This window comes from Equus quagga, chromosome 8 (assembly GCF_021613505.1).
Source record: "Equus quagga isolate Etosha38 chromosome 8, UCLA_HA_Equagga_1.0, whole genome shotgun sequence".
NCBI classification, from domain to species: Eukaryota; Metazoa; Chordata; class Mammalia; order Perissodactyla; family Equidae; genus Equus; species Equus quagga.
The window spans coordinates 85,429,603-85,445,186 of record NC_060274.1 but is presented as its reverse complement, the minus strand read 5'-3'; the positions used below and the strand labels follow the sequence as shown (position 1 = coordinate 85,445,186).

Genomic DNA, 15,584 nt, shown 5'->3' with positions numbered 1-15,584 from the left:
AGATGCTATTCTCAGGGCTGGACGATGTTTCCAACTTTCAGGAATTGAAACCCATCAGTTGAATTCAAGAAGCAAGAGAAGCTCACAAAATAACTACAGTATTTGGCAAAATACAGTAAATGCAGCCAAGGTAAGCTTTTCAACAATCGCATCATTTCTCCCTCTCCCGTTCTCACACACACAAACACATACACACAATCGCTGCAGTGTTCAAACCAGCCTGTGAAGCCCTGCAATGCCAGGCTTCCCACTGGCCCCTGCAGCCTTGTTGGAGCCTCACCTGTCTCAGCTGCCCAGCCATGCGAGTCTTCTTTCCTTTCCTCAAACTCACCCGTCTCTGCTCTGCTTTAGGGCCTTCACCCCGACATTCCCTTTGCCTGAAAAGTTCTTTCTTACAGCCTCCACCTCAGCCTTGCCACCTAGCTAGCTTCTATTTATTCTTCAGGCTCTGCTTAAATCTTTTCCTCAAAGAAGCCTTTCCCAACAACCCAGCCTAGCCTCTCCCCAACTCTCCCCCAAACCACACACACTTGGAACATGCTTCTAACCACATGTCCAATGAACGTCTTTCTCCCTGACAAGACTGTAAGCTTAAGGCAGGCAGGGGCTGCTCTGTCTTGTTCGACGTTGCCTGTCCTGTGCACGGGGCCCAGCACACAAGAGGTAGTGAATGAAATTAACAACATCCTCCAAGGACTCAAAGGATCTGCCAATATTTGGATTTTCTAACTTCTTCACTCAAATTTGACACAAGGCATCCCATATCAAGCTGCGGGCATGTAAGATATACACAAACTACACAAACAGGTTATGTACTGCCTTTAGAGAAAAATTCAGAATGAACAAAAACTTAGACTGGGATTATATGTATTTTAAAATTACTATGTGCAAAACCATAAGAAAAAAAAATGTTCCTTTTAAAAACAAGCTTCAGAAGAAGAAAAAGTACTGATGTCTTCATCAAAGCTTGTCATTAACACGCATACCATGCTCTTTTGGGGAGACTAACTCACACAGGAGGGTGGAAAAAACAAGAATGCGTTTGTTCCTCCTAGGCCATTACTGTTCATTTCCAAAGTAAATTTATCTCCTAATGAAAGACAATGTGCTGAACCAAAGTTCTAAGTACATCCAGGAAAAGCACCCAGTGGTGTGATGGGCTTGTACGAACAGTGCGCCCACAACGAGGCAGCACGGGGCCAAGGGAACAAGCAGCATGATGGAAGGACAGCTGCCTCTGGCAATGGCTCCAGTGGCCCTCTTCGTTAGGGCTTGTCACCCTAGCACCACCCACAGAATTACCTTCTCTTACTTGAAGAAAAAAGTACACTCTTCTCCAAGAGAACAGATGGCACAGGCATCACACGATAAAGACTCCAAAAGATCCTTCTCGAGAAGCTTTGCTTTATTGAAGGATACATAAAAACAGCCATTAAAAAAAAAAAAAGCATTTCAAGACCAGGAAGTAGGTACTGTAACAAGAGACTAAACTTCCTGTAGAGAAAGGAGAAGAAGAAAGGAGAGGGGGGAAAAAAGGAGGGAGGCGATAGAAGAAAAGAAAAGAAGAGCGTTGAGGATGAAAGAAAACTAAAAAGCTTGTATGATGGAAAGGGTGAAAGATGAGCAACTAAATTTTACTCAAGGGCATAAGATCCATACATCTCAGAGCTTAGAGATACCTCAAAAGGAAAATTACCTGATCAAGCACCCTCCCTTCAGGTTAGTGGAGTGTTAATCAGCCTCTGACATTTACTGAAGCCCAGCCATGAGTTATCCATATCTACTGCAATCGGGTGACATCAAGAAAGGTCCTTGAAGCAAATGCCGGGACTTCTAAAACACCTCTCCTCACTCCATCTCTACTAACGACTACAGGGAAAACAAACAGAACTCACTTCTAACCACACTACGCATAGGGAAGAGATTCTGGGTACACCCAACAGGTGCACTTTCGGCTGTGCAGTATAACCTCATCAGAGTCACTATGAAAACTGACCCTCCCAGACACATCTGTCCTTAAAACACCCTGGGGCATCATCACACTATAACCTTTAAAAAGCCATCCTATCAAAGGAAGGATGGGAATATATATCTCCCCCCCAAGAGATACTGGGAATATTTCTGGTTTCAAATACATTGCTATTAAAATTAAAAGTGCATAGCTCATTTTCCATAATAAAAAGTTTAATTCCAAAAAAGTGCCTAGCACAGATTTCAGCAAACAGAAGGCTTTAATTAAGGACTTCCACAAATTGGAAAGGGGGCAGAGAACTATTTTTAAGCTATTCCGCTCAGCAGGACAAGAAAACAGTTGCTAAGATCTGCATTCATTTTATGGTAATTTCTGAGTCTGTAAAACAAAAAGAAATGCTCAACCAGAAAACCGAAAACCTTGTGCATACTTTGAAGCTTTGAAATTGTTGAGATAGAACTCGGATACCTCGGTCAGCACGCAGATGACCCTAAGGCGACAAAGGGAAAGTGTTGGCACTGGCGACTTTGTTTGAAAAAGGACCTTTCCCCTCTGGAGTTCCAGGTTACTGCTGGCATTCATTTGAAACCTTCCAACCTATCTGCTGGCCAGGCGTGACCAGCTCCTTTGCCAGGATTCGAGAGATTCCCAGAGGACCCCACTGCGGGAGTCAGCGCCTTCCTCCAGCAGAGCCGGAGGGCATCGTGCCTTTCAAGTCATCCCCAATCTCAGCCTTTCGTAGCTTTCCTTAGGTGAGAGGGCAGCTACTGCCCTGCCCAGCCCCAACAGGGGCTGCGTCCGTACAGCATAGGTGACACGGTCCTGCGAGAGAACTGCTTTAGGGAAATATTCCCGGTCGGCACAGGTCTCCAAAGGTCTCGGGAGGGACCGTGACCCGGCGCCCGGAGGCGCGTCCCGAGGCCGCCTGCTGGCCGCTCAGACAAAGGGCCGGGCCCCCGGCGCGCCCCACTCACCGCTCAGATAGTTGGTCCACTTGTACAGCACCCCCTCCATGGCGCCCGCGGCCCCTTCGCCCCCGCCGGCCCTCACTGCCCCAGACCCCAGGCGGCGAGGAGCACCGGCAGCAGGGCCATCGCCAGCCCAGCCCAGCCGCCCACTCCCGGCGCCCGGGCCCGGTGCGGGGACGCCCGGCCCGTCTCACATCCTCGGCCCGGGGGCGGGGTCACTGCGGCGGCCTCGGCACGTGAGGACGCGGCAGGCCGAGGGGCCGGCGCAGCTGGGGGCACGCGCTGTCCACAGGGAGGCCCAGGGACTGGGTGGGCCCGAGAGGCACCCGAAGAGTCCCAAGTGCCGCGAGCGAGGCAGCCGGTCGCCGGCGGCGCCACCTCGCGCTACCTGAGTCTTCGGTCCGCCGGGCCCGGGCCCGTTCGCGCATGCCCAGTGCACCGCTCGCGCTCACGCTCCCAAAATCCACTCCGCGGTTTCGTAGCGACGGCGGCGGCGGAGCTGATGGAGCCTGAGGAGTCTGCGGGGAAATTGAGTCCTGGGTGGTGGGTTTGGGAGTAGGCAGTGGGTGAGAAGGGAGGCCTCTGGGACAAGTGTGGGAAACAGTCCTGACTGTTAATGGTGCCGTAGATGGGTCGGGTCCCCCCTCCCGATTATTGTGGGTTGACGTGACCCCTTAGGGTGCCCCTTGGGTTCTGGTCCGCAGGGTCCAATTCTTATTTCAAGGCTGTCTAAATGATCCCACTTGAGGTGCCCATCACCTAGGGCTTAAGGAGATGATGGAAATTTCATGATAGAATACTGTGTAGCCAGTGTAAAGAGATGTCTAAACGCTAACGCCTCGCTACTGGAAGTGTGGTCCATGCAGCACTGGCATCACCTAGGAGCTTGCCGGAATTGCAGAATCTCGCCCCAAGCCCGCACCTCCTGAATTGAAATCTGCACTTTAAGAAGATCCCCAGAGGATTCCTATGCATATTAAAGTGTAAGAAAGTACTGTGCTAAACATATTTGACCAGGGAAAATGTAAGCTATAGATTAAGTGGAAAGAGCAGGTTATGAAACAAAGTGTACACTGTGATCCACATTATTTTATGCATATGTCACAGAAGCACGCTCCAAAATGTTAAGATGATTATTTGTGGATGGTGGCCTTGTAGGCAATCTTTTTTCTTTCTTTTTCTCTAGTGTAAGGTTGCCAGATTTAGCAAATAAAAATACAAAACAATGCATTTGTTGTTTATCTGAAATGCCAATTAATTCGGCTCCTGTATTTTAAACGGAGACCCTACTTGAGTGCTTTCCAGTTTCTTCCAAATCGACTACAATGAACATGTATTGCTTTTGAAATTAGGTGACAAATGTAAAAGTAAAAATTTTAAACTAAGATGAGCCTGTGTGACTCGTAACCGTGTTTACTGTTTCTTCTTTAAAGCGGAGGTCTGCACGTCCTTATCCTCGATAGAAGCTGTATTTGACCCTCTACACTAAAGTCACCCAAGTGATAGATTATTAGCAGCCGTAACATTATACGGTGTTGTAGAATAAATCAGAAGACCTGGATTGAAGGCGGAACTCAACTTTGAGGTGGAACAACCCTCAGCAGGACACAACCTCTCCTAGCCTAAATATACTTATCTTTTAAATGGGATAAAAGAATCTGCCTTATAGGCAGTGTAGCGAGGTTCACGCACAGGAACGCGCTTTGTGACCTCTAAAACACTAAGTCTTTATCGTTTATTCTGTAAATTAAATAATAAGCAATAGCTGGAGTCTAAGATTGTGGAATCCTAGGAGGCCTCTCACCAACGACAAGAGTAAGCGAGTCTTTCCTGAAACCTCTACGGTTTCCCCAGGCCCCGCCACGCTCAGCCGCGGTACTTCACAGATGTAAATCGCCCGGAAGAGTTTCCGGTTAGCCACTTGCCCCACCCCTCTGCCCAAGTCCGAGGGTGTGGAATTCTTTAACCCGCGGCGCTCTAGGACCATTCCGGGTGGTTCGCCGCGGGGCCACTGCCCCTCTGGGTCGGGCTGTGAATTATATTGTTGCAGCGTGATTGGCTTGAGAGGCGCCTGACGGACAGCACCGAAAGCCAATGGGAGGCCGTCCTTCTCAGGCAGTCGCTTGTCAGAGCCAGTCAGGCTGGGTTTGGGGTTAACTCTTTAGAGGCGAGTTCGCAGTGCGTGGGAAAGTTGCCGGTAGTAAATGTGCCACGTCTGCTAGGAAGGGGGAGTCATGAACTTGCCAGAGACCGTTGTGCTCAAGCCTTCAAGTGCATTCTTAACTCTATGAGGTCGGGGACCCTTTCTCTGTTTTAGTAGGAACTTCTTTCCTGCTCCAGCAAGATGAGGCTTTTCTTGTGGAACGCGGCCCTGACGCTGTTGATCCCTTGTTTGAGTGGGGCTCTTATCCCTGAACCCGAGGTGAAGATTGAAGTTCTCCAGAAGCCGTTCATCTGCCATCGCAAGACCAAGGGGGGCGATTTGATGTTAGTCCACTATGAAGGCTACTTAGAAAAGGACGGCTCCTTATTTCACTCCACGTAAGTAATTATATTCCACAGGTAATAAAAGAACCCACCCACCTATGCTAAGTCTCGGCCAGGAAACGAGCCAGGTTTTTCCTGTTTTGACCAGGTTTTGCCTCTTTTAAAAAACTGAAATATCTTATTTCCTTCTTTGGGGAAAGGAAATTGTTTAAAGGCAATCTTATGTAACGAGGCCTTTGAAGGTCTTATTGGAGACATGTGGTCATGATAAAGCGGTTGATTTTTTATTATAAAAGCTAGAACTAAAATCTTTGAAATACTGCAGAAATATGTAGATGTATAATTAGGCAATAAGTAGAAAAAACTTAAAGGAATTTTCATTTCTCAAACTCTGTTCCTGAGGGAAAATACTCAATTCCATTTTTAATTTGGTGTAGGTGAAATTTACTTAAAACTTTCACAGCAACTTCCTGAGCAGTATACATAATCATTTATTTACTTATTGTAGGAGATACTAATGTTATTTCATTGGTCTATTTATCTGGTCTATTTATCTGACAGATGATATTTTGGTCAAGGCACAGGACCATGATTTGTTTCATCATTTGTTTCTTTCTAGAAATTCAAAGACCTCATTGATGGGTGTGGGTATGGTTATGGAACATTGATCCAATACCTACAGTGAAGGATTTTCAGGTGGTTACACTATCATTATTTCTGTTCTATAAATAAAGAAATTGCAATATGGAAAAGCTTTATAAGTGAAATGCCAGTTAGGCATTGGTTCTCTTCATTCCATTCCAAAAGTATTTATTGAGCATTTCCTTTATGTTAGGCCCTAAGCTTAACACTAGGGAGATTCAAAAATTTTGGCTTCTCTCCATCCTCGACTGTTCATTTATCTATCATCTATCAAACCCTTATTAAGTGGCCACAAGTCAGGCTTTGGGGATGTAAAGATGACTAGGAGTGGGTTCTTGTTTTCTAGCAGGACACCATCTACAGAGGGGAGGAAGGCAAGTAAATAACTCATGCTGTAGAGTACAGAATGTTCAAAGTGCTCACAAAGCGTAAGGGAGTCTGGAATTAATTATACTCTGAGAGGTGGGGAAAGAGAAAGACTTCCCAGAGATCATAACTGAGATGGGCCTTGAAAGATGAGTGGAGGGTTCCAGGTGGAGAACGGAGGAGGGAGCACATGCCAGGTAGAGAGAATGGTGGGAACTAAAGCCGTGAAGCTTTGCGGTCCATCCTAGACTTTGTTTTCTGGTAAGCTGCCTTTACTGGGCATTCACACCTGGTCTGGCTTGAGGTTTTGGAGAAGTGAATGGCACCCTTCTCTGAACTCTGTTAGCCCTTGCAAAAAGTTCCAAGACGGTGGCTTGCCATAGGATTCTCAACAGCCCTATCTTCTTATCGACAAGACCAATGCCACAGTGGACATTAAACGATATTATGACTTGCATTTTTAATTTCCAATTTCAGTCTGACCACTTGTAGACCCAGCCTGATTCCTTTCAGGTCTCAGAACCAAAAACCTCTGCGGACTTCAGTAGTAACCCTGAGGTTTTATTTAGCAGTTTGCTGCTAAAGTTCTAGTACCTGATGAGGGGACTATTGTTCTGCGGCCTCCATGTAAATGGTCAGCAACTGCTAACCCTGAGTGTTTAGAAATGGACCATCAAATGGTCAGTTGCTAGAACCATAGCCTATGTGGTAAATAGCTTAAATCCTTTAGCTGTGATGCGAAATGTGCCAAAACTGTAGTCAGTGCTGGGTGGTAGGTTGTTTCTTCCTTCTTTATTCTTTCTTAGCCTTCCCAAATTTTCTACTGGTGGTATTTTGTTACTCTGATCATGGGAGGAAATTAAGGAAAAGAGGAGGTAATTGCCTTTACCTAGGTTTAGTAACCATGGTCCCCATGAAACCTAGTGGGATGACTTCTCGTTCTCACCTACAAGACATCCTTGAATAGATCATTTTCCTTATTGCGCTGAAAGGGAGCTGAGTGGACCGCTCAGCCCTCGATCCCCCTAGTAGCTCAGCAGGTTGTTTTTCTTAGGCTGGCCTCTCTTCAGCTCATGAGCCAGGATATCTTGACCGTTCTCTTCTTCCTCAGTCCTTGAGGGGCCACTCCTCCAGGCTTGCCTGCAGAGCTCCACAGTCGATCCCTGTGGAGAGAACTGGGCTGGGGTCTGAGTGGGAATTCAGGATTGAAGAGCAGCCTTTTCCACTTGTCACAGGCATCAGCAGGCTGTACATCAGGAAAGTTTGTAGGCAGGCTATAAGATGCTGTGCGCCTGACTCTCCAGTGTCCACATGGGTATGGACTTGTGTATACTGGCAGTAAATTCTCCTTAGTCTCTCATCCTCCTTCCCAAACTCACTCATTTTTCCATTGTTTTCTCCCTCTTCTGGACCCCAGTAGCCTTCCTGGGACAGCATCACTTTGTAGTTAAGACCTTGAACTTTGGAGTTAGGTCAACTACTGGCACACTTAACCTCAGTTTCCTTATCTGTACAATGGGGAAATAATGGTTCCTGCCTCATATGATCATTGTTAGAGTTAAAAGGCAAAGCATTTAGGGAAATTCGTGGTATGCAGTAAATGCTCAAAAAGTTATTTGTTTTTATTATTATGCCCTCTACCCTCCTCTAGCTAAATCAACTATGTGAAATTTGCATCAAGAAATATGGGCAATGAATTGAATTATTATAAAGTTGGTTTGGCTTTGTGTTCGTGTGTGTATGTGTAGCTGTTTTCATTCATTTCCAAATTTAACCACTTATGGGTAGAAAAAATGCACCACAGCAATAAATAAAAAAAATAAAGTTACTCAAGAGTTCTAATGTGTTTTCTTTCTATTGTAGTCACAAACATAACAATGGTCAGCCCATTTGGTTTACCCTGGGCATCCTGGAGGCTCTCAAAGGTTGGGACCAGGGTTTGCAGGGAATGTGTGTAGGAGAGAAGAGAAAGCTCATCATTCCTCCTGCCCTGGGCTATGGAAAAGAAGGAAAAGGTAATAATTCTACATTGTTATCTTAGCACTAGAGTTCTCTGGATTAGGAGACAGAAGTTAGTGTAACTACTATGTTTGGTCTTTTTTTTTCATAGAAGTAAACAGACTTGTATTTCTTTGGGAAATATAATTATGTCTTGATTATCATTTAAAATGGCCAATTAAAGCCATAATATCTAAATGGTCAACTGAGCTAACAATGAAAAAAGGTTCTGTAACCTTCAACTCTTATTTGCATTATTCACGAATATGATGGGGTTTGTGTGTGTGTGGTACAATATACATAACGTAATGTTTACTGTTTTAACCATTTGTAAGGATACAGTTCAGTGGCATTAAGTACATTCACATTGTTGTCCAAGCGTTACTAGTATCCATCTCTAGAACTTTTTCATCCTCTCCAACTGAAACTCACCAATTTATTCTGACAATGCAAAAAGAAAGATTACTCTACACATGTGTTTTGATGAGTTGACCATTTGAAATGTAAATTAGTAAGGCATTAAATGCAGTTTCAGATGTGGGCTGTGTGTGACTTGCAGCTACAGTTTCCTACAACAAAGCTTTTATTGGAGGTTCTTCTCACTCTTGTTTTATAAAATTTTTGACAATTTGTTTAAAAAAATAATGGAGTGACAAGAAATAAGTTTAATAAAATAGAGGCAAATGGGCTAGCTGGTCTAGGGAGCTTTTGTGCTAATCTGTTCCAGGGCAGGCACATAGACCTGTTGTTGGGGTGGAAGTCCATGCAGCTTTCCAAAGGGCTATTTACAAGAGGCCAGAAGATGTTTCATGTACGGGATATGCGTATATCCTATAACTCCTTTATTATAATCTAACCTGAGGGAGTAATCAAATATTAGGAGAAATATTTGTGAACAGGGATGTCCATTACTGCATTGTTTCTAATAGCAAAAGTACTGGAACCAACTTGAGTGTATAATGAGAAGGGGTTAGCTAAATAACATGTAGCCCAGTTATTTTAAAAAATGGCATTTCAAAGATTTTAAAAATTATATCCAAAATATGTGTGACATAATTTATATGTAAAAGTAGAAAATAAAGCTGTAGTATATATACTATGATAGTAAGTTTGGGGGAAAAGTATATATACATAAAAAGTGAATCACAAGGAAATAAATAAGAATGTTAACAATGAACTATGGGGCTGGGGATTATTTTTATTTCTGGTTGTGTTTCTTCCAAATTCTGTACAATGGGCGTATATTACCTACATAATGAAGAGAAAAAAATTTTAAGTAGTCATCAGAACCAGACATAGAACCACTCTGATATGGTAGGAATATAGTCTTTGCAGCATCCTTAGGTCCAAGCTTAACCATTTACAAAGTGGGACTCCTAGCCCTAATTTCCCGAGGAGAAAATGGGTGCCACATGTGAAGAATTATATATTCTAAAATGAAACTTGCTATATAAATCCTATGCACTGAATAGGATTTACTAACCAAATCCAACTCTTATTTTAATAATAATCCTCTTTAGAGAAGAAAATCAAGTATCTAGGAAATGTTTCTCTGCTGTTCGAATGTATTCTTTTACCTTCTTGTGTTTTTATTGTCTCACGTTTAATATTTATATACATAGTATTAATCCGTTATTCTTTCTCCATACTATATTTAACTCAGTTTTACTTTATAACAAGTAGAGATCTAAATTGGACTCATTTCCTTTAAACTGAGCACTATGAAACTAATTCTACTAACATGAATTTAACACTGATTTTGTAGTCCTTTAGTCCCATGTTTGCATGCCTCCTTTGGAAAGACACGAGTTTTACGGACGACCTAGTGCATGCCCCTTCTCTGTCTAGATCTGGAATGGTAAGCTTCGGCACACAGTGTAAGTTTTGTTCTCATTAGTGCTTACAAATGCTCTTTCATGGAAATATGTGGGATGGGGGGACTAAGAAATATTTTTAATGTTTACCTAGACCTGTATGTTAAATATAGTTATAAGAAAACAAGTTGAAAAAAATTGTTGATACTTCCCCCAAAGGTTTCTTTTTTAAATCCCTGGGACTTTAACAAAGCTCTTTTCACTTAAAGATTTTTATCTCCCTTCTCAGAAATTTGTTTTAGTTTTTCCCTTGCCGTGAAACTTCTTGAACATAACTTTCTGAAATTGTTGACGCTTCCTGTATTGTTTGTAAAGCCTGTAAGAGAATTCTATGTTAGTAACGTGTATTGAGAGCTTACTATTTTTCAAGCAGAGCGCCAAGTATTTTGCATGGATTTATCTTCCTTCATCCTCCCAACAGACTCTTGAGGTGGGCAGTATTGTCATCTGCATTTTACGCATAAGAAAACTGAGACTAAGAGACAGGCAAAAGTACGCTGCAGTCCCAGATAGTATGACGTCACAGCTCACTCAGTAGTATACTGCCTCCAGATGGTAGAAATGGCAGTACTATTATATATTTTGAAGTCAGGACTTTCTGACCCCAAAGTTAGTAAGTCACTTGTACTATAATTAACTCTAAATCATCTAAAGCCCTTTAAGTCATTCTTGACATATAATTTGTAATATCTTAATTATATTTGAAATTTAATACCCAGGCCCTTAGGCACATCTGTATGTATGTGTGTATGAAACAATTTTTAATTGAAAACCCAAAATGAGACTGCTTTTGATCTATTAGTTTGGATTATTCCTTCTTTATTCTATTTGTTTGACTAAAATATAAGTAATTTCTGTCATATGTGACAGTCTTAGGATGGCTCTTCATTTAATTCAATTAAAAAAATATATGTTGTCTAGTACCATAAATTTTCTATCATCAAAACTTTGAAATCTTTTTAATAAAACTTAACCCCCCTCTTTCCTCATGTCAGGTAAAATTCCCCCAGAGAGTACGCTGATATTCAATATCGATCTCCTGGAGATTCGAAATGGACCAAGATCCCATGAATCCTTCCAAGAAATGGATCTTAATGATGACTGGAAGCTCTCTAAAGATGAGGTGACCTTTCCTTCCTCCTACACCTCTTTCTTTCTTTCTTTCAGCTCACTTGTTTAGAAATATATTTTTAAAGAAAATTTATTTTTATTTGGATAAAACGTGATTTATAAGTTTTCTTAAACTACCAATGCTTTGAAAATTGACCTTTTCATAGGAAATTGTTGTTTTGGAGAGAAATGTATTGAGACTTACAAAGCACCAGGTATTCTTCTGCTGTTTTTCCTTCTCCCAGTGCTTAAGGTTCACGTGTCTTGCCCTTGCCCTGAGGGTAGGATCCATTTCAAAGATCCATTTTGCCAAGACGACTCTCATTTTGGAGTCACTGTTTAAGAAACAGATCTGTCCTGAGGAATATCTCCAGTGGACAGTTTCTGTTTGAAACTGTAGACTGGCTGCTAAATGCGTTTTGTGGTGATTTCCTAGCAACTAGCAACAAGCACCTCACGTGCTCAGTTCTGTTCAGGTTAGCACCTAGAGAAAGGAGACTCTAGTCTCCATTTTCCACATCATGAGACCTTTCCCAGCCCCTCAAAGTCCTGGTGTTTAAGAAGACAGGAAGAAGTCTGCCTATAATTTATTTAGGCTTTCACAGCCATTGCTACACATGCCTGTCTTAGTCTGGCTGCTGTGGGGAAGCAGTGAAGGTAGATATTTATCTCCATGTTTTTTGTCTACCCCTACTCTCCATTCTGCTTGGCTGGTCACAAACCAAGTTCCTTTTTATGCTTCAATCAGTTTCATTTTAATGGCCAGGAAGTGATTAAGGCTTGAATAAGCTAAGTTGTTATGAATCATGGGGTCGTGATCCACAGCTGCTAAATTTGTAACACCTCATAGTGTTACCAGTCATAGGACTTTTCTCTATCCAAGATAAATTTTAATTCCCTTTCATTAAAAAGAATCTTGAAGGCCAGCCCCTGTGGCCTAGTGGTTAAGTTCAGCATGCTCTGCTTGGGTGCTCTGGTTTGGTTCCCAGGTACAGACCTATGCCACTTGTCTGTCAGTGGCCTTGCTGTTGTGGCAGCTCACGTTAAAAAAAAAGAGGAAGATTGGTATGTGATGAGTCTTCCTCAGCAAAAAAAAAAAGAATCTTGAATATACAACACATTCACATGGTTCAAAAAATCAATCCAATTTAAAAAGATATTTACTAAGAAGTCTTTGTCCCTTTCTTACACAAAAAGTAGCATACTATACATAGTATTTGTCATCTTTCTTGATTCACACAGTATATCCTGGAGATACATTCTGCATTAATCCAGAGCTTCATCATCCTTTTCTTCTCCCCCCCGCCCCTCCCCCAACTCCATTAAGTCACCGTAATCTTATAAATATACTCCATATCTTTGCATGTTGGTGGCAGAGAGATAAGAGAGGCTTTGAAATTGCTGATCTAACAGAAGGAATAATAGGGATATGATTAAAAATGTAAACAGGTTGAATTGTATTATAGTGAATCTAGTGGGTAATTGGGAGCAGTATTTTGTTTATATCTTTAGATATCTGAATGAAAATGAGAAATTTTAGCCTAAGCACTCATCAGGCTGGATTTTGCTTTAATTTCTGAGATTGGAAGGTCATGTAGCGTGATCATAGCTGTGTCCACAGCATGCACTATTCCCAGACACTTACGTAAATAAAAAAGTGCCATCATTGAATCTGATTTTAAGAGAAGTATCTGGGATTTTGGTCCTTTTTAGCAAATAAGATCCGGATAATTGAGTGGATTGAAAGACAGCAGTCTTTCAAATGCTTGGCTTTATTTAGACTCGAATGAAGAACAGGTAGTATACTTTGACTGGATGTTTTTCGGATGATATAAGCTTATCTTTGCCTCTAAGCAATATTCTGTGCCTCTACTGCAGCAGGATAGCAACAGTTTTTAAGGGAAAAAATTCCGTATAATTTTTTTACTATCATTAGAAATATATCATAAAGTAGTTGTTTAGTAGTTGTTATATATAATTAAAGGAACTACCAGTCCAGTCGGTGATACTGATTGGCTTGATGTGGGTATTTTATGAATTGGAATTATTAATGAGATCCGTTATTTTGTAGGTCAAAGTGTATTTAAAGAAGGAGTTTGAAAAGCATGGTGCAGTGGTGAATGAAAGTCATCATGATGTTTTGGTGGAGGATATTTTTGATAAAGAAGATGAAGACAAAGATGGATTTATATCTGCCAGAGAATTTACATATAAACATGATGAGTTATAGAGATACGTCTGCCTGCTTTATATAGCATCCATCCTTAAAGAGAGGCAACCATCTTTAAAGAAAGTCTTATTTTTTAACAGTGTTCTGTTCTTGCTTTGTTTTTTATTTTTATATATTTTTCTGAACATTATTTGAAGAACCCCTAGGGCGTCTAAGTATCCGTTTCTTTCTGGTGAGTTATTGGGAAGAAAAAATTAATTTGTCTTTGAATAGAAGACTTTCGGACCATTTTCCACTTTCACATATGAAGCCTTGTGTTTTACCTGCTTATTTGTAATTTTAAATATGGCAACGGGGAGCATGCCATAACATGAGACCAGGTTATAGCACAAATCAGCACCCTCTATTTCTGCTTCCCTCTATTTTCTCTAAGTTAGATACTGACATTTGAAAAGCCTCTTGCAATAGCTGGAGGCTTACTATTTTCATGTTATAATGAAACAGTATGTCTGTAACTACCTTTGAGACTCTGCTTGAGGAAAAGAGGAAAATGGTTGTTGGACTCTACTTGTTAACAGTTACTGCTTTACTGAGGAGATGTGCAATGCTGAAGTGAGTAACAGAGTTAATAACTTATAAATATGTATACATCGAAACATTCTGCCTAGGACTTAAGCTACATAAGGTTTGGTTCCTAGTAGCTAATGACCTGTCATGGTAAATAGGACAATTTATTTATATGTTTGTTTGTTCATAATAAAATGTGTCAAAATATTGTAGAGGAGGTTTTGTTCTTGTTAGTGTGGTCAGTTGATTGCGATTCCTAGCGACCCTGTGTACAGCAGAGCAGAACCCTGCCTGGTCTTTCTCTGTCATCGTCTCACCTTCTGGCGCTGGATCAGACGGTGCTCCACTGCTCTTCATAGAGTTTTCATGGCCAGTTTTTCCGGAAGTGGGTGGCCAAGTTCTTCTTCCTAGTCTGTCTTAGTCTGGAAGCTCTGCTGAAACCTGTCCACCATGGGTGACCCTGCTGGTATTTGAAATACTGGTGGCATAGCTTTCAGCAGCACAGCAACATGCAGTCGCCACAGTATGACAACTGACAGATGGGTGGGCTGGTTCCCTGACTGGGAAATGAACCCAGGCTGAGGTAGTGAGAGCTGAGAGCACTGAATCTAAACCACTAGACCACCGGTAGAGGAGGTAGACAGTTGTATTTAATCAATGTTTACTTTTTAAGGCTAACAGATTTCCTTCCTAGTTCTTTAATGGATAAAGTCTATAACTAGTGTATTATACTACAATAACATTGTATACAAGAGAAATTATTAAGCTAATCAAAAGGTTCCCATTTCTGTCTCATCAAAAAATGATGCAGACCCACAGCAGCTACTGTTGTCTATCCTGGGTCAAAAAAACTGATGATTTTATAGTTTTTATCTTAAATCGGCTTTTAGCCTTTTATACTTTAGAAAAAAATGTCTCAATCTCCATTTACTAAGAATAGTCCTTTATAGTTTACAAAGTGATCTCAAGTACATCATAGTCTTTGATTCTCATTGCTCTGAAGCCTCTGAAAAAAGCTGGTGGATCTTAATGTACTTATTTTGTAGATGAGGAAATTGTCATTCAAAGAGATTGATTGTTGTGCCCAAGGTTAGCAACTAACGTGTAGAACCAGATTTCAGTTCCTCAGCTCAGTGTCTTTCTACTGCCCTCTACTATTGAAAAAGTGAAAATTTTCTTTGAATTCATTGGGCCTAATTCTCTCTTCAGTTTGCTGTCCTAGCAGTCGACTCTGTTTTTTGTCTTTGGGTCCTTATCCTTTGAAGATGCTTTACTGGCTGTTTGTGGTACTTTAGAATTCTCTCCATGATCCAGGAATGGCTCTAGTTTCATTGAATAATCTTGGGGTTAGCACTGAATGGCCTGAAAAACTCTGTGCGCTGAGAAGTTCCAGGTGTGTCTTAGTCCTTTCATTCCTGTTTACCTCTAAG

General features: G+C 41.7%; 2 protein-coding genes across 4 annotated transcripts in view; one reads left to right on the top strand and one right to left on the bottom strand.

The window, feature by feature from the left end:
* The window catches only part of PLEKHA8 (pleckstrin homology domain containing A8), a 45,611-nt gene extending 42,284 nt beyond the window's left edge, over positions 1-3,327 (bottom strand). For 2 of the 3 annotated variants that reach the window (XM_046670144.1, XM_046670146.1), the window contains exon 1: positions 2,947-3,327. In XM_046670144.1, coding sequence (XP_046526100.1) covers positions 2,947-2,986 — 40 coding nt within the window. In that variant the 5' untranslated portion in view covers positions 2,987-3,327. Of the gene's footprint in view, positions 1-1,302; positions 1,405-2,946 lie in introns of those variants that run through there. The other variant, XM_046670145.1, reaches the window with a different exon arrangement.
* Positions 3,328-5,105: 1,778 nt separating this feature from the next.
* Positions 5,106-14,364, top strand: FKBP14 (FKBP prolyl isomerase 14). Its single transcript, XM_046670650.1, has 4 exons — positions 5,106-5,481; positions 8,299-8,450; positions 11,303-11,430; positions 13,489-14,364. Exons 1-4 carry the CDS (start codon positions 5,285-5,287, stop codon positions 13,645-13,647), a joined length of 636 nt encoding a protein of 211 aa, XP_046526606.1. The 5' UTR covers positions 5,106-5,284; the 3' UTR covers positions 13,648-14,364.
* Positions 14,365-15,584: the final 1,220 nt, after the last annotated feature.

What these genes read in the sequence shown, in the direction of transcription:
- FKBP14 (XM_046670650.1), top strand. Translation starts at nt 5,285, where the DNA reads ATGAGGCTTTTCTTGTGGAACGCGGCCCTGACGCTGTTGATCCCTTGT. An exon ending in CTATGGAAAAGAAGGAAAAG is followed by an intron (nt 8,451 to 11,302) that starts GTAATAATTCTA and finishes TCCTCATGTCAG; the next exon opens with GTAAAATTCCCCCAGAGAGT. An exon ending in GGAAGCTCTCTAAAGATGAG is followed by an intron (nt 11,431 to 13,488) that starts GTGACCTTTCCT and finishes GTTATTTTGTAG; the next exon opens with GTCAAAGTGTATTTAAAGAA.